We start from the raw sequence: 27,121 nt of genomic DNA, 5'->3' as shown, positions 1-27,121 counted from the left end.
GGACTGACGCAGCACGCCTCCCCTTGCCTGCTTGGACCAGAGAGACCCCAGTGGGACCCAGTGCACCTTCACAGGTGCTGCCGAGGTCAGAAGTGATGACTTCCACAGTTTCCTCCTAAAATCAGAAACTCCAGGTTCAGGAGGAAGGTTGTGATTTCCCTGGGATACTGGAGACATGTGTGTGTGTGTGTGTGGGGGGGAAACCCCACAATCTACAATTGGCAGTCTAGAGATCCAGGAGTTGATGGTGTAAATTCCAGGTGAAGGGCAGAAATCCAATGTCCCAGCTCAAATAGGCAGGCAGAGAGCAAATTCTCCATTACCCTGCTTCTGTGGTTTATTCAGGGCTCCACTGAATTGGGTGAGGCCCATCCAATTCTGGGGAGGACAGTTGGCTCTAGTCAGTCCGCTGCTTCAAATGTTAGTCTCATCCAGAAACACCCAGAATAATGTTTAACTAAAGATCTGGGTGCTGCATGACTCACTCAGGTTGATACATAAAGTTAACCATCACAGGGGCTGATAGACACATAATTTCATTATCTGGATTGGGGTGATGGTTTCACAACAAGTATCTGTACCCGTTTCCCCCAATGGTAACATTTTACAGAACCCTAGTACAACATACAAGTTATCATATACCTGTGGATACTGTAACAAATGACCACCAACAAGGTGGTTAAGAAGAAATGTATTCTCCTACAGTTGTAGAGGCCAGAGTCCTAAATCAAGGTGTCAGCAGGGCTGTGCTCCCCTCTGGGGACTCTAGGGCCTCGATGTTCCTTATATCTTCCAGCTTCTGGTGGCTCATCTGCTGCATCTTTCTCTTTCATGTTTTCACATCACGTGTGTGTGTGTGTGTGCACGTGTGTATGTGTAGTCTCCTGCCTCTCTTATTAGAATGTTTGTGATGGCATTTGGAGCCCACACAGTAATCCAGGATAATCCCATCTCAGGATCCTTCATTTAATTACACCAGCAAAATTATTTTTTGTTTTTGTTTTTCAAATAAGTGAGTATCAGCAGGTTCTGGGCATTAGGAGGTAGACATATCTTTGGAGCTATCCTTTGGGTGTTGAATTTTGTTAAATCCTTTTTCTGCAGTGATTGATGTGATCATGTAATTTTTCTTCTTTAGCCTGTTAAGATGGTAGGTGGGTTGATTTCTGAATATTGAACCAGCCTTACATGCCTGGAACAAACATCCCACATACGTTTCTTATGTGTTGTCTGTCTGTCTGTCCCATTTGAACGTGAGTTCTGTCTGAGTGAGAAGAAATCATCTGGTTCATTTTGTTCATGGCTGTATCCCAGTGTCTGAAACAACGCCAGGCAAAGTTAAGCCCTCCCCACTCGTTTGTTGAATGAACATACAATTGAAAGGTGAGGGGCATTGCCAAGATTATGTTGAAAGGAAGTTCCAGGATGACATCTGTGGGCAACCAGTCCAGACTGGAATAGATCTGCCCCAGAGTTGCCTATGGGGCCAGGAAGAAGCGTGGGGGTATGTGAATTTGAATCCCAGCTCCACCACGTGCTCATTATGTAGCCTCAGACTTGTCACTTTGGGAAGACCAAACACAGATATAGTGCTGGACACACGGGGGGGGGGGCACTTCTTTACTTTTCTTTTTGCTAGCATTAAAAAAATTTTAAATTGTGGTAATAAAAACAACATTTACCATCTGAACCACTTTTAAGTGGACGCTGCAGTGGTATTAAGTATGTTCACGTTGTTGTGCAGCCATTGGCACCATCATTTCCAAAACTTCTCTTTGAACAGAAACTCTGTCCCCTGTCCCCTGGCCCCATCCACTCCACTTCTGCCCCCTCCCTGCAGCATTCCTACTGGGCCTCTGTGGCTGTACTTTGTCTTTTCTATCTGGCACAGTGAGTTGTCTACATGTATTAATCACCCCCCATCTGGCTGAATGAGTGGTTTTATGCATCCCTGCCCCCTGGGGCAGAGTCCGGTGCCACCACAGGCTGGAGGAAGGAGGGCGGGCAAAAAGTGTGGGAAATTAACAGAGGATCCCATACGCATTGATGTTTGTGGTCAAAGGCACATAGCTCTGGTCTGACTTTATGTAGTCGGTGCTCGAAATATACTGAAAATTGAAAAATGATGGTATAGATGGTTTTCGTAAACTTTTACTTTCTAAATTCAAAAGCTACAGAAAATAAGTCTGCATCCAACCAGCACACCTCCCAACCCTTCACCCCATCCTCCAGCCCCTCACCAGGGGCAACTTCCATGGCCAGTTTCTTTTATATCCAAAGCACTGGGTGTATGTGAACATGTACGCATACACACATTAGCATGCTTTACACACCTTCCTCTTTTTTCACGCACCTTATCTTTGAGATCCTTCCCTATCAGTGCACAGAGAGCTTTGCCATCATTTGATAACATTCATTGCATTTATCTTGTCATCTGTTTTCCCACCTCCTATCACCTGGTTACACTCTTCACACCATTTATTTAACTTGTCACCTGTTGATGAACATTTAGGCTGTTCCAATTTTTTTCCCCATTGATTTGGGGACAGAGGGAAGAGAGAGAGAAGCATCAACTCATTCCACTTAGTTGTGCACTTGTGGGTTGCTTCTCATGTGTGCCCTGACTCAGATCAAGGCACACATGAGAAGGGTCCCTGCCCTGTGACCTCGGCGTGCAGGGACAGGGCTCTACCCGGCCAGGGTCCCAAATTCTTACTGTGCAACCAGTGAAGCATGAACAATCCCGGCCCTTTATCCCCAGCCTGGTCTACCCTGGTCTGTGGCTCAGCCCTCCCCAGGCCTCCCTGGGCTGGCACCACCAGCCTGTCTGCAGCCGTGGCCCTTCTGCCTGCCTCCTCCTCCAAACCCTTCCGGGGCCCTACTCTGTGCCAGGAGTGTGCTGGCCCCCCGAGTGTCCAGGCTGACAAACCCCAGTGTCACCCCCCTGGAGTCTGCAGTCCAGAGGGAGACATGGACAAGAGAACAGTGCCTTAGGGTCAAGGTGTTAAGTGCTGGGATAGAGGCGTGCTCCCGGCCCACCTGGGAGTCATCTAGAAGGGTTTGGGGCTTAATCCCTGGTAATAATGCGGCTGAGCCAGGCAGCATGGGTGGTTTCCTCCCAGGCTGTGAGAAGTGGGAGGAGAAAGGGGGCTCGTGGGAGGGGCCCAGGGTCAGAGAAGGCAGGGCTGCCTGTATGGCTTCCCTGAATGCCCAGTCTGCACCAGGCCTGGGCCAGCTCTAGGCCTGCTGCCTGCTCTCCCTCTGGGGGCTCTCTGAGGGACCCACGCCCACCCCACACATCCTTATGTCGGGACTGCTTCTGCTCACTTCCCGAACTGACCACTTGTCCCATCGGAAGGGCTCATTTAATAAAGTTTATTCCACCAAGTCAACAGCTGGTGATGGCGGTAGGAGGGGAGGGGATTGGGTGGCAGCAGGGTTGTTACTGTCTAAATGGACTCTTTTCTGGCTCAGGCTAGGTGGCTCAGTGGATAAAGCACCAACCTAGTGTGTTAGAAGTCGTAAGTTTGGCCCCTGGTCAGGGCACATTGGAGAGGTAATCAATGAGTACACAACTAAATGGAACACCTGCCTGACCGGGTGGTGGCGCAGTGGCTAGAGCGTCGGACTGGGATGCGGAAGGATCCAGGTTCGAGACCCCGAGGTCGCCAGCTTGAGCGCGGGCTCATCTGGCTTGAGTGAAGAGCTCACCAGCTTGGACCCAAGGCCGCTGGCTCCAGCAGGGGATTGCTCGGTCTGCTGAAGGCCCACGGTCAAGGCACATGTGAGAAAGCAATCAATGAACAACTAGGAAGTCGCAACGCGCAACGAGAAACTGATGATTGATGCTTCTCATCTCTCTCCGTTCCTGCCTGTTTGATCCTGTCTGTCCCTCTCTCTGACTCTCTCTCTGTCCCTGTAAAAATAAAGAAATAAAAAAAAAAAAAAAAAAAAAAAAAGATAATGAAAAGACAATCTACAGAAAGAAAATATTTAAATGGAACACCTAAGTGAAACAGTGAGTTGATGCTTGCCCCTCCCCTTCTCAGCCCAGAGGAGTGAAGTGTCAGCACTGACCTGGGCACCAGGGGCACCGGTGCTTGTGTCATGGGAAGCCAGCCAGCCCCTCTCAGACCACACTCTCCAGACTGCTCTCCATGTCTCCCCCAGGTCACTGAGCTAAGCCTTCTTTACCCCCAAATTGCCATCCTCGGACCCTTCCCTGCCCCTTCAGGAGTCCCTGGTCCACAGGCAGATGTTCCCAGGAAGGGCAGCACGAAGTCCCTGCATTCACATCCGTTTATGAGCAGGGGCACAGGAATGAGTTTGATGATGGACATTCAGCTAGCCGTCGGGTAAAAAGCCCACAGTGGGGCCGCTGCATGGCCAGGGCTCTGGGCAGGGCCACGGGAAACAGAAACACATGGCCCAAGGGGTGGCAGGAGGGCACCTTCCCAGCGTTGAGCCAAGCGGGTTTCTGGCCAGGCTAACATCAACATATTTTAAAAGGGCCATAAAAGCAGCATTATTCACAGTGGCCAGAAGGTGGAAAGGGCCCGATTGTCCACAGATAGATGAATGGATAAACAAAATGTGGTCTGTACACATATATACATTGTATATACACGTGCAGTGGAATCTCAGCTTTGCAAGGAAGGAAATTCTGACACAGGTTACCACGTGAATGAACCTTGTGAACATCATGCTAAGTGGAATACGCCAGACATAAAAGGACAATCAGTGTGTGAGTCCATTGATACAAGATGCTGGGAGCAGTCAACCACATAGAGCCAGCCAGCCCATGATTCATAGTGTTCAGAGCCCCCAGGTCTGGCTGGACACCCAGAAAGGGCTTCCCTTGGCTGTTAGAGTCCTTGCAGAGACATGAATGAGTCAAGCTGACTAGGGGACCCAGACTAGATCATAAGTCTGTGAGTGCATCGAGGTTGGAGGGGGGCATCAGTCAGAGCCTGACCCCGAACCTGCAGTGGAACTTAAACCCCTTTCTCCTCCAGTAAAGTATGCATGCGTGTGTGTGCGCGTGTGTGCATTTGTGTGGTCCTGGAGTGGGTAATGTCTGGGGGGTCACATAGAAAGCTCCGACGGTCTATGTGGATGCGAGGGCGCCCAGGTGCACCTACAGACCTAAGGCACATCTGTGCACAGGCTGAGGATCATAAATCACAATGGACCAGGCCAGGGTGCGCCGCGATACTCGCGCGTTTCCATGGATGGGGCGATGCTGCCTGCTCTGATCCCTAACTCATTATTCAGCTCCTCGCTCTTTGCAGACGCTCCCTGCGCCTCCCCCGCTCCGGGCTGCCGCGGCGCAGGCGCCGGGCCGGGCCGGGCCGAGCGCTGAGCCGGGAACGGGCGGCCGCGCTCCGGGCTGGGGTCCCGGGGGAGCAGGTGAGCGACCCGCGCCGCGCGGCCCCCGGGCCCTTGGCGAAGACGCTGTCCGGCCGCGCTGCGCTGCCCCCCCCCCCCCCCCCGCCTTCCCTGCCTGGCAGTTTCCGTCTTGCCTCTGCTGGCATCCCCCTGCTTTCCCCTGCCTGGCATCCCTCTCCCCCACCGCCCTCTCCTCCGCCTGGTTTCTCCTCGCCTCCTGCCTGCCTGGCACCCCTTCTCCACGTCTGGCATCCCTCTCCCCCCTGCCTGCCTGGCATCTCCCCCTCCACTCCTCTCCTGGCACCTCCCTCCTTGTCCCTTGCCTGGCACCTTCCCCTTACCTGGCATCCCCCTTCTCCCTGACTGGCATCCTCCCGCCTCTTGACTCTCTCTCTCCCCCTACTTGGCGCTGCTTCCTGCTGCCCCCTGTCTCGCACCTCCTCCGCCCTCCTCTCTGAAACTCCCATCTGCCCTCACCCCTGCTGGGCATCTCTCCCTCCTCCCCCCACCTGCTACCTTTCCATCCTGCCCCTGCCCTTGCGTTCCCCCTCCTTCCCTTGGCCTGGCACCCTCCTGCTGGATACCTTCCTCTCCTCCACCACTGTCATACCTCCTGTCCCCTCCCCTTTGCCTGGCATCCCTGCCCTCTGCCCCACACCCCTCCTCCCCATTGCCTGGCACCTCCCATGTCTCCTCCTGGCACCTGCCGGCCTGTACACCTCTCTCCCATTCAGGTGCCCCTCTGTCTCCCACCTCTCTGCAGGGCACCTCCCCCAACCCTGGACCCCTGAACTGTCGCCTCTGGCATCTTCCTCTGTATCCCCTCCCCTCCTGCTCACCTTTCTCAGAGTCACCAGCCCCTACACCTGACCCTGAACCACACTCTTAAGCCCCTACTCTTCCTCCCCTACCTATAGCACCTCCCTGTCCTCACCCCCACACCCCACTGTCTGTCTGGGGACTTCAGTGCGGATCCCAGCCTGTGGCCCCAGGTTCACAGGGGTGAATACAGGGAGGATGTGCACATAGTGAGCGGAGTAGGCTCATGCTACCTGCCGGCCACCCCAAACATTCCCTCGGGATGACCCTGGGGGTGACCGGAAGTCACCCAGGTTCCATCCTGGCCTGACAGTCATGCCCTTCACCTCCAGTGCCCTGCTCTCTCCCCCAACCTGTTGCCAAGTCCCAGGAAATGATGTCCCTGCAGGAACCCGGGCCTGCCAGGGTTCTCTGCTTCATCCGAGCTCCACCCTGCAGGGGCCGGTGTCCGACTGCCTCCTGCACACATAGCTCCCACCCCGGGGTTCTGCCTTGTGCCCCGGCCCAGGATGGCCGTCATCCGCTGCCTCGGTCCTGGGCACTTCCCATCAGGGACCAGCCCACTGGTGGCCCCCTCAGGGGTCCTCAGCAGCCTCCTGAGGTCCGAGTCAGCCTTGGGGCTCAGGGTCTAGCTGCCCTCCCACTGCCCTCTCCTTTCAGATCCTCCTCAGAATGGCGCTTGGAGCTGCAGGTGCAGCGGGCTCTGGGCCCGGGCACCGAGCAGGCACTGGATGACTGCCCTGCTGCAGGACCCCACCACCTATGACTCCAGGCCTTCAGCACCCACCCGCTGTGGTACAGGTAGGTGCTGCCTCCCCCACCGGCCTGGGAGCAGGAGCCCAGGGCCCTATGAAGAGTGGCTGGCTCTTGGCCTTTGGTCACATTCCACGGGCCCCTCTCTCGGCCCCAGACAGACCCATGGCAGTGCCTCTTCTTTGCCCTCCCGCAGTGGGAGCCTGTGTCCAGACCCCACTGACAACCCCCTCCACCTGCATCTCTCAGCATCCCTGGGTCCTCTCCCTGAAAGCCAGCCTGAGCCAGGGACCAGCAAGCCTGAAGCCACATTTTTGGTTCAAGTGGAAATGGTCTGGGGCCCTGGCTTGTTCCATTTTTTTGCCACCAACAGACACCCAGACATATACCTCCTCTCCCCTCTCCTGTGCATGTGTGCACGCACATACACACGCACACGCACATGCACACACACGCCCTGTGCACACATGCTCTCCACCTGTTGGGAGGAACCGCTGACCTCTGGCCCAACTTGGCCTCTAGTAACCTACCCTCAAATATGCCGTGGCTAACGTCAAAAAGCCTTCTGGGACCCAGGCAGGGGGTTGTTCTTAGCAGAAGGGTCAGTAGTGGCAGCCTGTCACATGGCCTTGGGGGAGCCTATACCCTGCACTGGCACAAGGCAAGCCTGCGGCTCAGAGGTGCTCGGAAGTGCCCACGGCACAGAGGTGCTAGTCCTGCGCTGCCTCCTGGTAGAGGGTGAGGAGGACGGCCTAGCTAGTCCCAGGTCTGTTCCCCTGGTCAGGAGAAAGTGCTGAGGGAAAGGCCACCTGCCTGAGGAACCGTTCATCTGTGGGAGGGGCTGCAGCTGGTCGGAAGCCTGTTGTCCAGTCTGTGCCCTGCCTGTCTGGCCACACCTGCCGCTCTGGCTCCTCATAGGTGAGGGCTGCCTGGTGACACCCTGGGTCTGTGGGACCCAGTCCCTGCCCTCAGGGCCCGCTGGCCGGCAGGAGGAGAGGACGTAGGCCATCTCACTGGAGGTGCCACAGCAGACAGGTCAGGCCTCAGGGCTCCAAGGAGGGACACATAGGGAAGGCCCTTTGTGGACAATTACAGATGGCCTTTCAGAGGACAGGAGGGTGGGGTCAGCGGGTACCAGGGTCAAGGAGCAGGCTGGGTGAGCATGTCTTCCTCAGCTGCTGCAGGGAGCTCTCCCTGCTGGTGGGGCTGCTCTGAAGGCCGGGCACCCCACCCTCTCCACTACACACACTGTGGCTGGGCTGTGCCCAGAGCACCGGCTGCTGGCTGTCCATGGGTGGCAGGGAACACCGTCAGCTGCAATGCATCCCAGCAAATGCAGAGAGGGGCAGGAATGTCAAGGCCCCCAAACACAGGTTCCGTCCACTGCACCCCAGCCTAAGCACTGTCTTAGGTTATTAAGTGCGGACGTGTTCCTCAGCTTGCAGGGTTGGCTTTAAGGCGGAGTCCTAAAGAAAAGGACTGTGAATGTGCACGTACATGTGCTTCCTGGGTGGCTTTAAGTTCTGGGGTATCTGGAGGTGGCGGCCAGGTCCAGTGGAGGTGGGGAGGCAGCTGAGGTCCCCAGGAAATACAGCAGAGCCAGGTCTCCACTTGGTGAGTCCTCATAAATTGCTGCTAATTTGGGTTGCACTGAGCTAAGCCCCAGAGACTCCCCAGGAGCAGTAGATAGGTGACCCCAGGCTGTTTCAGGCCTTGTCCGAGGATGGAGAGAGGGAGAGGGGAAGTTTGAAATGATTGGAAGGCAGGGAAACCCTGGGGCAGTGAATTCATCCAGGTGACACCAGGTCCTCGAGTGGCCTCAGTCACGGGGTGAACCTAAGGTTTCTCTGGGGAGCCCCAGCCTCCCTATGTGATGACAGTGGTGAGGGCTGAGGTGATAGGAAAGTTCCTGGTTATTTATTGTGGAGTCATATCAACCTACAACTGGCCTTCACCCCACATGAGCAGCAGCAGGCATGGAGCTGGCTTTGACACTTGGCGGCTCCGGCACGTGCTGTCACTGGGATATTGACAAACTCCCAGCTGGCTGGCGTCTTGACCAGGTGCGCAGAGCCGGAGACTGTCTGTGTCCCCCTCCCTGTCCCCCCAGCGCTTCATGGTGTGATCGCAAGTGAGAGCTCATTGTCAGTGAGCGTTAAGTGGCAGAGGTAATGAGCTGGAGGTGTCACTAGGAGGAGGTATCAGGGGAGGATGCTGAACACCTCTCCAGTTTGGCTGGATTCTGAGTCCTCTTAAGTTGCAGCCCCCGTGGGGTTAGCCTGCTTCTGGTGAGTGCTCAGCTGAGGGACACTTTGCAGGGCCTTGTCCTCCCAATGTCCCGTGTGCTTGTGAGGCGTGTAAAGGACCCTCGGTGGTCCGTAAGGGACCCTACGGAAGAGGAGTTGCTCTCAGCCTGGCCCAGCCCGTGATTTGCTTCCCAGGATGTGAAATTGATTTCCTTGGGAATTAAACCTCCAGGAAGTTTGAGAGTCTGTGTCACAAGCATGTCACCCCCTGGTGCCTTTACCAGAATGTACAGACTCAGGTCACTCCATGTCACTGTCTCTCCAGACTGCCAAGCATTCTGGGCCCAGTGTGAGGACTGGTGTGGCATGAGGGAAGGAGGGAGGGAGGGAGGGAGGGAGGGAGGGAGGGGAAGGGACCAGAGACCAGAAGATGCACCATTACAGGAAGGGCTGGAGGCAGTTTGCAGAGACACGGACAGGGAGGAAATCGGGACACCAGGAATACAGGGAGGGGGGAATGGATTGCCAAGAAGTCTATCCTGTGTGATGACATAAAGGGGACCCTGGGTGACAAAGTGAAGCGGTGTCCTCAACAACACCATGACAGTTTCCTAGGCCCCTGGTCGGTGAACTGCGGCTGGCGAGCTACATGTGGCTCTTTGGCCCCTTGACTGTGGCTCTTCCACAAAATACCACATGCAGGCGCTACCTAGATAAGGAATGTACCTACCTATATAGTTTTTTAAGTTTTAAAAATTTGGCTCTTCAAAGAAATTTCAATCATTGAACTGTTGATATTTGGCTTTGTTGACTAATGAGTTTGCCGACCACTGTCTAGGCAAGGCAAGGACCCACACAAGCTGGGCAGCCGTAAACATATTGCCGCTCGTGGCTCAATCTGATGATAAAATTTAGGGAAAGTGGAGGAATGCATGGCCTGCCTTCAGGAAATCCTCTCTGGTGATATTTACAACAGCGTTTCTGGTGAGGATCCGGCAGAGGGGAAACTTGTTTCAAACCGAGAGTCACATAGTGTCACATTCCTGGGGTAAGGCGAATGTCCTCACAGGGAAGGAAAGACCTCGATCAGCCTGTGTACCCAATAAGTGAGTTTGTGTGTAGGGAGGGACCTGCCACCTGCCTGACCATTACCCCTCCCCCCAGGTCCTGAGCCCACTGAGAAATAGGCACAGGTGGAAAGGATTTCTCAACATTGTTGCAGGGAAAGTTGCAGAGAGTGTGTGAGGACTGCCTCCAAGTGGCTGGGGGTCATGAACACATGGACTCATGAGACCAGGGTCCCCTCTGCAGTGCGGGTGGGACTAGCCACACAGCTGACAGTCCAGACCTGGGTGTTGACCTGTGACCCCACCCCTTCTCTCACCGTTGGAACAGTCACCTCATTCTTTGGTTTGCTTTGGTTTCCTAGACACATGTCAATTCCATCAGCTTATTTCTCACGTCACCACCCCAGTCTATCTGCTGTTGCTGTCTGCCTAGACCCAGAGATAGTCACCTAACTGGTGCCCACACACAGTCTGTCCCCCTCCCCTCAATCCCACCCCACCAAGGCATCCAGAATGGGCTTTCTGCCACACAGACCGGGCTGTTCCATCTTCCATTTCCTTGTAGCCTTCACACATGCTGTTCCCCTCCCCAGCTACACCCTTCCAGCTCCCTTCACCTGCCTAATCATGCTTGTACTTCCAGGCTTGACTTAAATGCCACTCCTTCCAGGGACAGTTTCTCTCTCCCCATTTGTGTCAAGTCCCACCTTCTTCTACACTAAAAGCTTAAATATTTTATAGTAGGGTTCCTTAAAGGCACAGGCTGCATCTGCCTTGCCCAGCACAGAACAAAAATGTTCCTTGAATGAATGAATGGGTGAATGAATGGGGCTGTCAGGGGAGAAAGGAGGTGTCCCTGCCAGCTGATCCTAAAATGAGCCTTTTACTGTTGGCCATGCCCTCTGTATACCCCCACAAGCGGGGGCCTCTCTTGCCTGCCCACCTTGACCTGCCAACAGCTAAGCTGCTCCGTCCCAGTGTCCTTGGCCCCCGCTAGGCAGTCCCCCCCACCCCTGGACCTACCTGTTCACCACATTCCAAAGCGCGGTCCATTCTCCATCTCTACTGTTCTTGGGGCGAGCGAGCCGCCTCCCCCCAGTGAACCGGGTCTTGCCCTGTGGCGTCACAGAGGCTATTTCTGCTTCCGTGACATGTGTCTGCCCCCAGCCACTTGGAGGCGGTCCTCACACACTCTCTGCATCTGCTCTTGGTAATATCAGCTCTGGCTTCTTCAAATGTTCCCACCTGTGGGCACGTGCAAGCTGCCCATGACATTGGTGCCTGCTGGGGAAAGAGAGACGGCTGAAGAGGGCAGGGCCACCTAGTGGTGTCAGCCTCTGGGTTTCTTCAGACCTCCAGCATCTCGTCTGTAAGGTGGGAGTCAGTGCCCCTTCTGTAAGGACTTGGTGGGCACGAGTACAGAGCACTCCATCCAAGGCCCCGCGTGAGGGGAAGGTCAGCAATGGCCCTATCCATCATCGCCAAAGCACAACTCTGTCAGTGACCAGTGTCTCCCCTGGTTCCAGGCCTGACCTACCATCAGCTCATCAAGGCTGGGGGTCAGTGAGAAGCCCTGGGGCTTCCTCCCACTGGCCCAGATGTCCCTCCACCCTGGTCCCACACCAGGGAGCTCAGGTGTCATCGTGTCTCGTCCACTTCAGCCCTTCTTCCCAGCCAGCAGCTCTCCCTCCAGCTGGATGCAGTTTGCACATTCAAGAGGGCTTTTTGTCTCTAATAAAGTTTTTAGTTGGAAGAAGAAAAGAAACAAGTGAGCCAGCACAGGGGTTCTGGAGAGGGCTCTGCAGGCTGCCGGCTCTCTGGGGCTATGGACAGATTTGGCAGGGGGTGGGGGTTTGGCAGGCAGAGCAGCAGCAGGGACACTGCTAGGTGGCTTTGAGGAGTGGCCGTGGCAGAGGGGTGAGGTTCCTGCAGGTGGGGACCTGGATAGAGGGGGGAGAAGCTGAGCTCTGGCTTTCTCACAGACCCTACTCACCTGCCCCCTCCCCGACCCAGCAGGAAGCATCGAGAAAGAACAGGAGAGAGAGAAGGAGACGGGAACATCAAGCTATTCCTGTGTGTGCCCTGAGTGTGGATAGAACTGATGACTTCTCACTTCTTGGGGAGGCTCTTAACCAACGGAGCTCTCCTGCCATAAGCATCATTTTGCTTTTGCTTTCTCTTGCCTTTGTTTCCCCTCTGAGTCCCTACTTGATTACCCCTTGCCCTATCTCACCCCAGCTTCTCCCTATAGGTGAAAGCCCTGTCTTTAGAAACCCTTTCAAAAATTTACCTGTTTGGTGGATGACACAGCCCCCCACCTGTCAAGACCCCACACACACTCTGCAACTGCCCCCCATCCCCCATTTTTGTCCACCCCACTTGCTCAGCAGAGACTCAGACCAGCCATCTGCAGGAGGGGACAGAGGGAAACACACTCGGGGTCAGAACAGCAGCGGTCAGTACTGGTAGAGGGCTCACGGAGAGTTGAAGAATGGTGTTAAGAATTTCTCATGGATTACCTGATTTATCCCCACCGCAGCACTCGAAGGCAATTGCCATTATTATTGTCATCACTTTTAAGATGAAAAGCTGAGGCACAGAGAGGTTGAGTGACCTCCAGTGGTTGGGTTGAGAGTCCCTTCCGGCCGTCAGAGCTGTGCCGTGTACCTACAGCACTGAGACCCAGGGTCCAAGGCTAATTGTTAGGGGCTCAAAGCCCAGGCCACTCATTCATATGAATTGCTGGGGCCCTTTGGGGCATTTGAGTTGGTAGCCCCTAAAATAGAGAATGGGGGATGAATTGGAGAGCTTTTTGCCCTTTCAAGAGAGGGCATCCCCTCTGCACCTCTGTCTGTTTCAAGGTATTGGTGGGCTTTTATTGCCAGATGTCCCGTTTTTTAAGAGATTCTGAAAATCTGTTGTTGTTTTTTTTTAATGTGAAATCTGCCCATTTGTAAGGTTTCTAAAAGTGTTTAAGACACAGGGTAGCCTGACCAGGTAGTGGCACAGTGAATAGAGCATCAGCCTGGGATGCAAAGGACCCAGGTACAAAACCTTGAGGTTGCCTGACCTGTGGTGGCGCAGTGGATAAACTGTCGACCTGGAAATGCTGAGGTCGCCGGTTTGAAACCCTGGGCTTGCCTGGTCAAGGCACATATGGGAGTTGATGCTTCCAGCTCCTCTCCCCCTTCTCTCTCTCTGTCTCTCCTCTCTAAAATGAATAAATAAAATTAAAAAAAAACAAAAAAAAAACCTTGAGGTTGCTGCCGGCTTGAGCAGGGGCTCATTTGGCTTGAGCACAGGGTCATAGACATGACCCCATGGTCGCTGGCTTGAGGTCTAAGGTCACTGGCTTGAGCAAGGGGTCACTGACTCAGCTGGAACTCCCTGGTCAAGGCACATATGAGAAAGCAATCAGTGAACAACTAAGATGCCACAACTATAAGTTGATGCTTCTCATCTCTCTCCCTTTCTGTCTGTCTCTCTCTTGCTAAAAAACAAAAACAAAAAACCCACAGGGTAGGCTAAGTGCAAGTTGTCCGTCTTGCCCAATTTGTAACATCCACCTTGAACTTTCCTCATATCATCGCCTGTCCCCCGTCATCTCTTCCATCCCTTGGGCTCAGAACGTTTCTCACACCGAGAACATGAGGGCCTCCAGGTAGCAGTGGCCTCCGTCTGAGAAACATCTCAGACAGAGTGCTGTCACGTTAGGCAGTCTCTTGTGAATGAGTTATAAACAAAATGTGAAGAGCCTTGTCAAAACCTGAGGACCGCCTCCTGAGTATGGGTCAGGGATCCCCTTTTGAGAAGCATTGTTCATTAATCCTCCATGATGTGCTGCTGGTGGGAAGGGGGGAGCTTTGTGTTTAAACCCAGGGCAGGGGCCCCACCTTCCACAGCTGGCTCTGTGTGCATCATTATTAACCTTTGTGTCCCACATTTTTTAAATAGGTAAAGTAATATCTCTCCCTTTTACTTCCTGGGATGTTGAAAGTACCAGATTATATAGTGAATATTGAACTCTTTTGTAGGCTACTAAGCTCCGTAAAGATACGTGTGTTGATTTGGAGGCATTTGACAGTCTTCCCTAATGTCTTGAGTTTGGCACTTAAATGATGGCTGGAGGCAGTGGTGTGTGGGTTTAGAGTCACCCAAGGACTAGCTCTTCACAGGCTGGGAAGGGGGAGGTAAGCTCTGATGTGTATTGTTTGCCAATTCCCATAGTGTAAACACTCCTTTTGTGGCTGATTTGAAACAACCACTTGACACCCCATCCTGGAACTGGATATTTCTACGGTGGGGTAAATTTACTGCCAGTTGAAGACTAAACCCAAAGGGGAGAGTTTGTCTGGAGGGAGGGCTTTGTCCTGGTGCCTGTCCTCTTTAAGTACCTTCAGCAAAGACCGGGATGAAGAGAGAAGGTCATGCCCAATGGACTTGTGAGTGATGCCTAGCTGGGAAGGATGGGGAATGGATTGGGGAATGGAATGGAGATTCGAAATCTCTCAAGCCAGAATAATGGGCTAAGGCTTACCAGGTGAATATGAGCAGGAATAAATAAATATAAGCATCTGTTCTTGAGTCCACAAAGGAAACTTGATAAGAATGGAACGACATGCTTTGGCACCATCGGAGTAGGAAGGGAAGTGAGGGTTTAATCAACAGTGAAGTGTATGCAGTACAAGTCCAAAGTGGGAAGGTCTGTTACCAAAGTGTGTTTTGTTAATAACAGTGCTGACTTTATCCAGTCCTCTGTGGACAGAGGATGTCCACATGTCCTCTTGTTACTGTTTTGCTATCCATAGTAACCCAGTGAGACAGTTGAGATGATGGCATACCCATTTTGAAGATGAAGAGACTGAGGCTCAGACAAGTTGGCATGACTTGACGCTGTTGTCCTCTTGTCAACAGGGGATAGGGTAGAGACACAGACTAGGTCTCCTGGGCCAAGCTCTGTCCTGTGTGGTGGTGAAGGAGCCCGTTGCTCTGTGAGCCATGCTCAGAATGCGGAGGCAGAGTGGATGGCCCCTGGATGGGCAAGGGGGGCACATGCAGGCCAGCATCGGGACATTCAAGAGCAGCGTTGGAGGGACAGATCAGTACCTAGGGCCACCATAATGTATTCCCGGATGGGGGGGGGGATGCATTTCCCCACAGTCCTGGAGGCTAAAAGTCCGAGATCAAGGTGTCAGCAGGGTTGGTTCCTTCTGGGGGCAGATCTGTGAGGATGGCCTGTCCCTTGGCATGTAGATGGCTATCTTCTCCTGTGTCCTCTGTGCACGTCAGCCTCTGTGCCAAACTTCCGCTGTTTTATAACGACAGCAGTCATATTGGGTTAGAGTCACCCTAATGACCTCATCTTAACCTGATGATCTCTAAAGACCATGTCTCCAAATAAGATCACATGCCGAGGTGCTATGGGTTAGGGCTCCAACAAATGAGTTTGGTGGGGCTGAGGGGAAGGGGACACAATTCAACCATAACAGAGGGACTGGGACCACGGCCTTCAGCATCAGGAGTCATGTTTGATGCCGGAGAAAGACGAGCTCTCTAGGTGGTGAGATCCTCCGGGGGGTATGATCCTACATTATACCGGCTACATGAAGAGCCAAGGCTCGGGGGACAGAGGGACTCCCTGACACTGTGGAGTCTCTCGAGTCCCCCGCCTGCTGGAACTCAGGCTGCCCCTGGCCTTGGCTCCAGCTCTGCCCACTGTGGGAATGTGCAGAGCTAGACTGCCTACACTGCTTCGAACACGGGAGCGGGGGGTTTATTCACAGTGTAACTGAGGCTCATTATTTCGGTAATTCTAACACAGGAAAGGCCTAAAGGAACACCCTCAAATGCACTGGAGTTTGTTCTAGACACCTTGATGGTAGATTTCCCAGAATTTTTGACACAATCTGCTTGAGATCTTTTGGGGTGAGTTTGAAAAGATAACAGAGGATAATTCAGCTTCAATGGCCAGGCCTTCGGGGTCTTGACTGTCTTCTTTACAAGGCAGGTGTTCGGGAAAGGTGGACGGGCCCACATGCATGTGTGTGTGACTGTTCCCGGTGGGAAGGCATTCTATGTGGGCCTTGGGGAGGCAGCTTGGGATGGAAGAGAAAACCCAGGGACCTTGAGGTTGGGAGACCGATTTGCAGTCCCAGCCACACATGTAACAAAGCCTCTTTTCCTTATTTATTTATTTTTTTAAATTTAATTTTAGAGAGAGAGAGGAAAGGAGAGAGATAGAGAAAGAAACATCAATTTGTTGTGCCACTTACTTATACATTCATTGTATGTGCTCTGACCAAAGATCAAACCCACACCTGGCATATTGGGATGACGCTTAACAAACTGAGCTACCCGGCCAGGGCTCTTTTCCTTATCTTTAGAATAAGAATACTACCTACCCCCCCCCCCAACCTGCAAGGGTCTCTGTCAGGATCAGGCCAACTGTGTGAAAGCACTTGGCCAACAGTCAAGTTCTATTCAAACCTAAGATGATGTTACTGCTATGAATCCTGCCGTAACAGGAGCACCAGTTATAACATCATCCAGAATTGGGAAGTGCACTGGAAACCCCAAGCTGACTTGGCATAGGCTCTCTCTGTCCCTGTGAGGTCACGGCCTCTACCATGTGCCAGCTCTTGGGGATTTGTTCATGAACAGAACAGAAAGACACCTCCCTTCTTGGAGCTTACATTCACACCAGGGGAGAGAGGGGTTGACACTCACAGGAGGAGTAAGCCAATGATGTAGCGCGATGAAAGGTGGGCAGCCCCACAGGAAGATGAGCAGAATGAGAGAAGGAACAGTGTGGTGGGGGGGGGGCAGGCTGCAGTTTTTAATGGTGTGGACAGATTGTGCCCATTGAGAAGGGGGCACTTGAACAAAGACTTGAACAAAGGGAGATGGGAGAGTTAGCCATGCAGAAGGGCCTCCCAAGCAGAGGGAACAAAGCCTCAGGGTGGCCGCGCCTGGAGTTTCTGCAGAACCACCACGAGGCCAGAGGCTGGGGCAGAGAGGACAGTCCAGGGGTGGTGGGAGGTGAGGGCATAGACAAAGCCGGAGTGGCATTGGGACTGGGTCCTGGGACCTGCAGGACCTCCTTGGCTCTTACTTGGAATAAGATTGGGGGGGGGGTAGGAGAGTTTCAAACAGAAAAATGACATGATCTGGTCCCCCCCTTTTTTTTAGATATTATTTATTCATGTTTATAGACAGAAAGAGAGAGAGAGAGAGAGAGAGAGAGAGAGAGAAAGGGGGAGCGGGAAGCATCAACTCCCATATATGCCTTGACCAGGCAAGCCTGGGTTTTGAACCGGTAACCTCAGCGTTCCAGGTCCACACTTTATCCACTGCACCACCACGGGTCAGGCCAGGTTCCTCTTTTTTTTTTTTTTTAAAGTTTTATTTTGCAAGTGTGTGTGATTCTTTTTTTAAATTTTATTTATTCATTTTAGAGAGGAGAGGCAGAGAGGAGAGAGAGACAGAGAGAAGGGGGGAGGAGCTGGAAGCATCAACTCCCATATGTGCCTTGACCAGGCAAGCCCAGGGTTTTGAACCGGCAACCCCAGCATTTCCAGGTTGACGCTTTATCCACTGCGCCACCACAGGTCAGGCCCAGGTTCCTCTTTTTAAAGGCCACTCTGGTTGCCATGCTGAGCATGAGTTGGGGTAGGTTGAAAGCAAGCTAGACACTGTTCCCAGATGGGACCAGGTGGTGGCAGGAAGAGGTGAGAAGGGGTTGGATTCTGGACCCAGTGCCAACAGGACTTTCTTGCCTCCAGATTGGATGTGGGAGGAGAGAAGGCAGGATTCTGGGATCACTCCAAAGTTGTGGGTCTGAGCAGTTGGAAGGAGAATGAAGAATGTGGACAGAGGGCAGGCATTTATAGAAAGCCTCGCCTTCCTATCCCCACAACCAAAGCTGAGCCATCTATGAATGATCTGGGTGGAAGTGTTGAGCAGAGGACTCTCAACTGTATATTCAAGTCTTAAGGGTTGGGAGAGGGGACTGCTTGGAAGGAAAACTTTGGTAGTTGTCAACGTAGAAGTGGTCCTTAAAGATATGATGCTGGATGAGGTCACCAGGGGAGCGATTGTGGGGAAGTGAGGAAGACCCAGGCGTGAGTTCTGAAGCGCTCCTGCACTGAGAGGGAAGATGGGCCGGACAGCTGGGCAGATGAGAAGGAGCAGCAGGAGGCAAACCCAGGAGGGGAGTGCCCTGGAGTCAAGACCTGAGCGTGTTTCCAAGGGGAGAGAGTGGCCACCTGTGTGGACTGAGGCAGCTGGTTTAGCAAGATGATGCCTGAGAACTGAGGGTGACATTTGGCAACACAAAGCTCATTGGTGAGCCTAACAGCATGGGAGGCTTTGTACTGGGAAGGGTTGGGATTGGGGAAGAAGAAAAGACATTGAATGGAGACAACTCATTATGATGATTGATTTGAGAGAGAGATAAAGAGAGAAACATCAATTTGCTGTTCCACCCCTTCATGCATTCACCTTGGTTGATTCTTTTTTTATTTTATTTTTTTATTTTTTAGAGAGGAGAGAGACAGAGGAGAGAGAGACAGAGAGAGAGAAGGGGGGAGGAGCTGGAAGCATCAACTCCCATATGTGCCTTGACCAGGCAGGCCCAGGGTTTCGAACCAGCGACCTCAGCATTTCTAGGTCAATGCTTTATCCACTGCGCCACCACAGGTCAGGCACCTTGGTTGATTCTTGTATGTGCCCTGCCATAGGATGGAACCTGCAATCGCAGTGCTCCAACCAACTGAGCTACCCTGCCAGGGCTGGAGACAACTCTTCTGAGAAGTTCTGTTGCAACTGGGCGGTGGCCGATGGGATAAGCAGATGGGGTAAGGGCAAGAAGTGTCCAATAGGGGAAACTGACCGTTAGATGGTGTGAGTGAGAATTGCTGGAGTGATATTCCTGAGGCTATGAGAGGGGACAGGAGCCAGAACACCAGAGGACTTCAAAGCAGACACAAAGAAGTCCCACAGGAACGAGACAGAGCAGCCGGAAGGTGGGAGTGTCCAGAAGTTTCTTCCATGATCTCAGGAAAGCAAGAAGCAAGGGCGTCTGCCAGGAGTGAGGTGGGAGAAGAGCTGCAGGTTGGAGGAGATGAGGGAAAGTCATGTCGGAGTGCGATCAAGGAAGGAAGTGAAGGGACCGGGGAAAGACTGGGGTGGCCTGCAGCATGAGGAAGTCCATGCTCCAGAAGTGGCAGTGGGAGACCAGGTCCTGGAGGGTGGGTGGGTCTGTGTCTTTCTCAGTCAGGTGCTGGGTGCAGTGGAGGGTTGGTGGAGTTGGATTTAACTCTTAAGTAAGAGAGTCTAATATGGTAACTTTTATGTTCTGTCTACGTCCCTGTAATTTAAAAGAAGAGAGTCTATATACGGGTGTCTTTGTGATGGGGGGATGCAGGTTAGAGAAAGCCCAGTGGTCCCAGTGGTGTCATAGGCTTTGGAGGTCAGGGTGTTGGACAGAGTGGTCAGAGAATGAGGTGCTCGAGACTGATCTCGGGGGTGGGGGCTGCAATGGCTGGAATGACAAGGTCCAGGAGATGACCCTGGCATGAGGGGTATATGGAAGGGGGGATCGCTGGAGGGGAGGTGGCCAAGGAACCAGGGCCAGAGTATCTGAGAAGCTCCAGGGAGAGGGCAGAGAGTCACACCGCAGGGAGTGACCATGAGCTGGGAGCTGAGACCCTCAGGAAATGAAGGTGCCATGTATTGTGGGAAGGGGGTCAGGAGGGTAAGGTATAAAGACAGGGGCCTGGAAAGCAGCTGCCAGGGGCAAGGAGGGGTCCTACCCCATGTTGAGGTCAGTGGTGGTGGTAGGGGGGGTCTGGGAAAACATCCTCTGGGCAGGGCCCCAGCTGCTGTAGTAAGAAAGCAAAAGGAATGTTTGCAGAAGTGACCCAGTGGACTAGATATTTTTCTTATGACAGACTGAGCGGAAGGGCTCAGGTCGGAGAGGGGAGCAGCACATGGGACTCATGGAGTCTCAGGGAGCCCAGCGCCCAGCGTGCAGGAGTTGATGAGAGTGGCCCAGTAAGGCAGGCAGGTGCACTCAACACCCCCCCCCCCACTGATGCAGAGCAAAGTACATTTCAGACCCTATACATGGGGCTCACCCTTGACTCCGGACGGAGCTGAAAACATCTGGGAGGCCAGCTCTCCAGTTGCTTCCCTGGATGTTTTGTTATAACATTCCCTTGCCCACTGCCATTTGGTTTAATTGACCCAAAAATGTCTTCAAGAGAATGCAGGTGAATTCTGTTCTGTGTTCAGCATTTTCCACTCGCCAGGCGACATCCCAGACCTCAGAACGTAGTGGGTGGCAGAAACCTCTCTGAACACCTGGTCAGAGCAGTAGTTGAGGCCTCAGCTTTCCAGGGTGAGGGGTGGGATGTTCGGTCACTATGACATTGTCCTGACACTGGTCATGAAGTGGGGACAAGGAGCTTCCCCGCCCAGGGACCCTGGGTAGCTAGGATCCATGCTTGCGGGCTGGTGATGGGGGCAGCTCTCTGCCCTTCCCCGGGCACACCTGCCAAGGGCCTTCCAGAGTAAGGCGGCAGTGTCTCATTTCACAGAGAGGATACAGCCCATGAGGAGGAGGTAGCCTTCCCCAGACCATGTCACCAGCCATGAGCAGGGCTAAGTGTCCACAGGAAGTCACAGGCTGCTCCCTGAACCTGGGCCCCAGCTCCCCAGGCTGAGGACTGAACCTGTGTCTGTCGATAGGTCTGAAGGTGAGGCAGGATGTTTGGGACATAAAGAGAGGTAGGTGACTCCGAGGAGCCTCAGGCATTGGGGTGATGGCAGAAGCAGGGGTAGGGGGATGGCTTCAGCTGCAGACAGAGGATCTCATGGGGATGGGTGCGTTTCCCCAGCCCTGTGGATAGGAGTAGGCCCTTGGCCTCAGGACAGAAGAAGGGCCATGGGTACTGGTTGGCATCCTGACAGCTTGTGCCTGAATCCTGAGGTCATTGATCCTCTTTGCATTTGCCTTGAGTCTAGCTGGTTCAGAGGGGAAGTGGGCAAGAGTGAGGAAGTTTCTATGGGGATCATCCCTGCTGCCCCACTGGGCAGAGCTGCAGCCAGGATGGGCTGTGAGACTACCACTCAAGATCCCATGCAAACGCCAGGTCACAACCAACCCCCTACTTGTCAAAATGGGGACCAGGCCCGTTCCGCTCCTTTGCACAGAGCCACTAGCTTCTGGACATGAATGGTTACAAGAGACTACCCAAAGAATGGTGGCCATGAAGGGGAGAGGAATCATGCCTTCCATCGGGGCTGTGCATGCTCAGGGTCCCAGAGCCTCAGCTCTCCTCTCATGACCCGCAGTTTCAGCATCCAGATGTGATGTCTGTGCTGTGTGTGAGGGGCAGGAAGGGGGTCACGGAGCACCCACAGACTGACAAAACCCACTGATTCGACTCACTTTTTTCCAGGCCCCCAGGGACCACAAGCCAAGGCCTTGCCCTGCTCCACCAGGGGCTGACAGCATAGTGGTGAGGACTCAACCCAGGTGTGTGTGTGTGACGGAGCACGGCCTCACTGTGGGCCAGCAGCACCCCCTGAATTGGCGCGGTCCTGCTTCCCTGTGACTGTCTCCCTCTCTTTCCCGGCTGTCTGCCTTGGTTCCTGTCTCTGTCTTATGGAATCTGTGGATTTCAGGTGGGGGGGAGGCCCTTCTCTTATTCCTGAGGAGGCTGAGGGCCAGTGACTTGTCCAAGGTCACACGACTCTTTTGGTGTCCCACTTTTTCTTTATTTGGGTTTTTATTTATTTTTGTTTCTCTCTACCTTATTTGTGTCGTGTGTGTGTGTGTGTGTGTGTGTGTGTGTGTGTGTGTGAAGCTGACATAGGAAGGTGAAGTCTCACAGAAAGACAGACAGCCCCCTTGGTAGTAACAGAGGGTATGCTGGACACAGACACATTCTTGCATGAAGAGAGATACCCAGCACTGCTGTGTTCTGATCTGAGGGGTGAGGAGGAGAAGGAGAAGGAGATGTGGGAGTGTGCCCCCATGCCCAAGGTCTGGTCTGCCAATGTCTTATCTGCTGGCTGGAAGAAACCCTTCCCTAGAGGTGGGGGTTAAGGTGAAGATTCCCCTCCAGTCCTCTCCTGGCCCCACGGGCTGGCCAGGATTCCCCAGGGACCTGGGACCTCTGCCAGGCAGGTAAGGTGAAGCAGAGCTGCCTTGGGCTCTCCTGGCTTGCCCTAGGGTTCAGAGGGAGAGTGTTAGGGGTCCTCAGTCTAAGCGCTCCTGGTGGTCTCACTTCATTCTCATTCTCTTACACACACACACACACACACACACACACACCAGTACCAATCCAAGAGCATAGTTCCATTCTGCTAAGGAACGCTTTATTGCTGGGGTACAGAGGAAAGGGGGCAGCAGACACAGACCTCTCCCTTCAGTCTCCTTTCCTTTGTTCCTCCCCTGCCTTCCTTGCACTCCCCTTCCCAGCTTCCCTCCTTTCCTCTCGCCTCCTTCTTCCATTCTCCCTCTTCCTCCCCCGCCTCCTCCTCCCCCTGAGCAGGGTCCCCACAACGGCCTGCCACAGAAGACAGAAGAAGGGAGGGTGGGACACAAGCTCGGGCACCATCCCCGGTGACCACCTTTCTTCCCGAAGGGAAGGAGTTAAATCTCCTTGCTGCCTCTCCCCCCCACCCCTTGTCGCCTCCCCCCTCCACCGAGTCTTGCAGTTAGGCCCTGGGCTGACCTTCACCGGGAGGGAGGCTGCAGTGCGCATGCCCAGCCCGGCTCCGGCGGGGCTCCCGCTGCTGCCCCGGCTCGGGCGGGCAAGGGCGAGGGCTGGTGGCCACTGGCCAGGACGTGCCCCAGTGCTCGGTGCGGTTGGGGGCGCCCCGAGCCAGTCCTGCTGGCCGAGGCGCATCTCTCTCTGTGCCGGGAGCAGCGCTTTGCCATTTGGTGCTGGTGGTGCTTCCGCGAGGAAAGGAGAGATGGGGGGACGGCAGGGGGGACTCCGGCTCCGGGACACCGGGCGGTCGTCCTCCGCCCGGACACGCGTTGGTCCTGGTTGGTCCTGGCTCTCTGGGACGGTCAGCCTGGCTAAGAGGGCTGGGAGGAAGGCCCCCAGCCCCCTGGAATCATGGCTTTCCCTGGTCTCCTTACTGCTGGGCAGGCGACAGTGGACAGTGGCGGGGCACTGTTGAGCGCCCTTTGGGAGCTGGCTGAGTGACTGGAGATCCTGGCCTTTGTGATGTGGGAGTTCTGGCCGGGCACCCACACCGGTGCCTCTGCCTTCTGGCCTGAAGGTTCCTTTGTGTCCACACCTCAGGGTCGCCCCTGTAAAGACAACATGCAGACGTGTCTGCGGGCGGGTGCCTTGTGAATCTGGCCTTGTGAGTGTGGTGTGGAGTTGGTTAAGCCATAACCACAAGTGTAGATCCTTGTGGCCCCTGCCCCTGGTGTTGCATTAGTGTGTGCCTGGTAATATGGAGCAGGGTGTGTATGCATTATGGGCAGCTTAAAGATGTCTCCTGGGGCTTTTGCTGGCTGCGGCCCTGGTCCTGGCTTGGCCCAGGCAGGAGTTATCTAGTTATCTATGGACTTGAGTGATACCAGCTCTACGGTTCCACCACAGCCTGTGGTCTGACCCCCTCAGGCACCTTTCCCACCAAGACCAACCCCCTCACAAGTGCTAGGTGGTTCTACCCTCACACTTCCCAGCTGCTTAAGTTGGAGTGCCCATCCATCCACCTCCTCTGCCGTTATCTTTTCCCCAAAGGCCTCTCCAAGAATGGAGAACTGTGTGCTTTACACAAAGCCTAGAGGGGTCTACCACCACCCAGTCCCCTAGAACCTCCAAGACCCGTGGTTTCACCAGCCCATGCTAGAAGCACCCACAGAGAGTGGGGGCGCCCATGGTGACTCACACCTTCAGGTAAGTGGCCGAGCATGAGTTCCATCCACTGGCCACTGTCCTGTGGGTGGTTGCAGGTGTTAGCAGGCATTTGGTCGTGTGGCGTCCCAGTGCCCAGGGAAGAGTGGGACTGAAGCCAGTCCCTCAGAGGGCCACAACCTATTTGGGAACCCAAACCTAGCACACATGAAGCACAGGGCACATCAGACCTTAGTCAGTCCAGTGCCAACTCCTGACACAGGATAGATGGCAGTGGCATTCGGAGAAGAGAAAGATTTGTGTACACAAGGGGAATCAAGGAAGGCTTTCTGGAGGAGGTGGGACCTGAGGGGAGCTTTGAAGGATGAACATGATCCAAACGGGCAGACAGAAATAGAGGCCATTACAGGCAAAGAATAGCGGGAGCAGAGGCTTAGAAATGGGAATGAGCGAGGGGCTTTGCAGGTTAGTGAACAGGCTGGAGAGGTGACCTCCCAGATTGCCTGCAGTCACCTTCACAGCCTATGGGAACCACCCACCCATTCCCACCCCAGCCCCACGGTCCATTCTCTCTCTGTGTGTCTGGGTCTGGGGGGAAACATAGGAAGGGGGTCTCTAGGTGCCTGGAGCTAAGTGCAGGGTAGATGATGGCCACTGTGGACCAGACGTCCTCTCTGGCCTTTCAGGGGTTTGGCAGTGGGTGCCCCATGGCCCAGGGGAAAGCAGGGTACAGTCAGAAGAAATCCCGAAAGCTGAATATTGCCACAGTTCTTTGTCCCGACCTCTGAAGGCATTCTGAAGGGTTGACCCCCCCCACGGCCCCAATGCTGGATTTGGGGGGCCTAACTTCAAATAAGTTTTCCAATAAATTGCCACACCCCCAATACCTGGATTCTGACAGGGCAGCCCCAGGAGGCCCGTTAATTTGACCTACTGTTGTCCTAAAACCCATGGGCTCTTCCTCCAGAAGGAGGAGAGAGGGGTGTGGTCTTTAGGGACATGGGCGGGTCCAGGACTCCCAGCCTGTGGATCTCAGGACTTGCCCCTCCTATTTCCTGTCCCTCCTTAACCTCGGAGACTGCCAGCTTCCACCACACCAGCCCTCTGGAGCTCCCTCACAACCCCTCCCCTACCCCTGCTCTCTTTGGGGTCTTGAGGTTGGCCCTACCATACCCAGTAGCCCCAACTCCTCTGAGTCCTCTGCCCCATAACCAATTCCAAAGCCATCAAGCCCTGCCCGCCACGTTCTCTCTGCCCCATCCATCCACAAGCACCCACCCCAGCTCCTTCTCTTCCCCCACATTTTTCTCTTCCTGTTCTCATGAGCCCAATCCACCGCCCTCTTTCCTAAATACAACCCCTATTGCCCTCACTTTCACATACAGAGACAAACAAAGACGCACGGGCCCAGAAATAGACTCACACGGAGCTGGAAGACCCGGGCCAGGTCCTGCCACCCACTCGTCCGCTCGCGCGCCCTCGCGCCCCGCGTCTCCGGTGGAGAAAGGCACACAGAGAAGGCGTTTGTGCACACACATAAACATCCACACCCACAGCCGCCGCTGTGCCCACACCAGGGTGCAGACACACTCGTGGGCAGACAAGGGTGCACACATCTGTGGGCATGCGTGTGTGTGTGTGTGGGGGGGGGAGGCAATGCCTCCCTGGTACATCTACCGCCACCGCCAGGCGCGGGAGGAAGGCCTCCTCCGGCTCGGGCTCAGGCCGGGGCCGGGCTCTCCCCATTCCTTCCAGCGAATGTTTCCCTACTTGGCCTGCCAGGTCTCTGGGGAAAGGGCCTCCAAATGCAGCAGGAGTCACTTGGGGGAAAGTTGGAACTGACTGTTCCCTGCCTGGCTCTGCCAACGATTCCCTAAACTGAGAAACTATTTGTGGCGAGAACCGAACGGCCTGCGATCCCCCCCCCCCCCGCCACCACCCTCGCATCCCCTCCCCACGCTGCCTCCCGCGGGCCCCGGGTGGCCTCGGCTGCAGAGCCGCTGCCCAGCGCCCGGGACCCGGGCTGGCCGGCGTGCCTCGCTGCTTATCTGCGCTGTTTGGAAAGCGAGGGTTGAAAAAGCAGGCTTTTCTGTCCCCGCCGAGTCAACAGGCAGACCCCGGGCCGCCAGACTATTTCTGTCTTATCAGCGCAGGAATGCGGCAGCCGCGGCGGCGGCGGCGGCGGGCGGGCGGCGGCGGCGGCGGCGGCGTGGGCCGTGGGCCGTGGGCCGTCAGGGCAGCCCTGAAGGGGCCCCCTCCCCACTCCGCTCGAGTAGAAGTGTGAGAGAGCCCAGCAGGACTCAGAGGGGAGAGTTGGAGGAAAAAAAAGGCAGAAAAGGGAAAGAAAGAGGAAGAGAGAAAGAGAGAGAGAGGAGCCGTTCAGCCCACCCCGATGGCCGCGGACGAAGTTGCCGGAGGGGCGCGCAAAGCCACGAAAAGCAAACTTTTTGAGTTTCTGGTCCATGGGGTGGTGAGTGGGGGAAAGTTAGCGGGGGAGGGTGAGCAAGCTGGCTCAGGCTGAATGGAGGGTTGATCGGGAGGGGCCGGGAGGGGGTTCCCGCTCTCCCACCAGCTAGCGGGGCCGCCACGGCCCCGCGGCCCAGCCCCAGGACTGCCTGGCGCTCTGGCACAGAACACATCGTCAGGCTGCCGGCCGGCGATGGGTTCCCCCGGGCGGGAAAGGAGGCGTCTACATGGGTTCTTGTCAGGGGCTGGGGGTGGGACTTGGGGACTGTCTCCCCCAAGTGGGGGGGTCCCCTCAGTACCAGACACATTTTCTTCCGTTCTTTCCCTTGTGGGCCCAGGTGTTAACCCTGCCCTGGGGGTGGGGGTGGGGGACATGGCATGGATTAGGCTGTCTCTTCATCAGCTGGGAGAGTATATCTCAGGAGCAAGGAGCAGGTGACCCCTGGAGGCACTGTGAGCAGGAAGCTGTCTGGTTGAACAACCTCTGCATGCCATC

At 54.7% G+C, this 27,121-nt stretch overlaps 2 protein-coding genes across 6 annotated transcripts in view; one reads left to right on the top strand and one right to left on the bottom strand.

Annotated features, from left to right (window-relative positions):
- The first annotated feature begins 5,308 nt into the window (after positions 1-5,308).
- The window catches only part of SMARCD3 (SWI/SNF related, matrix associated, actin dependent regulator of chromatin, subfamily d, member 3), a 30,009-nt gene continuing 8,196 nt past the window's right edge, over positions 5,309-27,121 (top strand). Inside the window, exons 1-2 of one of the 3 annotated variants that reach the window (XM_066237649.1) lie at positions 5,309-5,409; positions 6,868-7,008. In XM_066237649.1, coding sequence (XP_066093746.1) covers positions 6,970-7,008 — 39 coding nt within the window. In that variant the 5' untranslated portion in view covers positions 5,309-5,409; positions 6,868-6,969. Of the gene's footprint in view, positions 5,410-6,867; positions 7,009-21,735; positions 21,813-26,408; positions 26,630-27,121 lie in introns of those variants that run through there. The other 2 variants (XM_066237650.1, XM_066237648.1) reach the window with 2 other exon arrangements.
- On the bottom strand, positions 22,636-26,100 carry LOC136309489 (uncharacterized). 3 transcript variants are annotated; one of them, XM_066237653.1, is made up of 3 exons: positions 25,583-25,626; positions 24,196-24,241; positions 22,636-23,603 (listed from the first exon to the last, which is right to left on the bottom strand). In XM_066237653.1, exons 2-3 carry the CDS (start codon positions 24,224-24,226, stop codon positions 22,708-22,710), a joined length of 927 nt encoding a protein of 308 aa, XP_066093750.1. In that variant the 5' UTR covers positions 24,227-24,241; positions 25,583-25,626; the 3' UTR covers positions 22,636-22,707. The 3 variants fall into 3 exon arrangements, 2 of the variants coding, with proteins under 2 accessions (XP_066093750.1, XP_066093749.1); XR_010726279.1 differs by lacking the exons at positions 24,196-24,241; positions 25,583-25,626 and adding an exon at positions 25,047-25,552; XM_066237652.1 differs by lacking the exon at positions 24,196-24,241 and having other exon boundaries at positions 25,583-26,100.

The sequence above is a fragment of the Saccopteryx bilineata genome, chromosome 6, assembly GCF_036850765.1.
Source record: "Saccopteryx bilineata isolate mSacBil1 chromosome 6, mSacBil1_pri_phased_curated, whole genome shotgun sequence".
Classification (NCBI taxonomy): domain Eukaryota; kingdom Metazoa; phylum Chordata; class Mammalia; order Chiroptera; family Emballonuridae; genus Saccopteryx; species Saccopteryx bilineata.
Note: the sequence above shows the minus strand (reverse complement) of the source record. Positions and strands in the feature narration are given on the sequence as shown.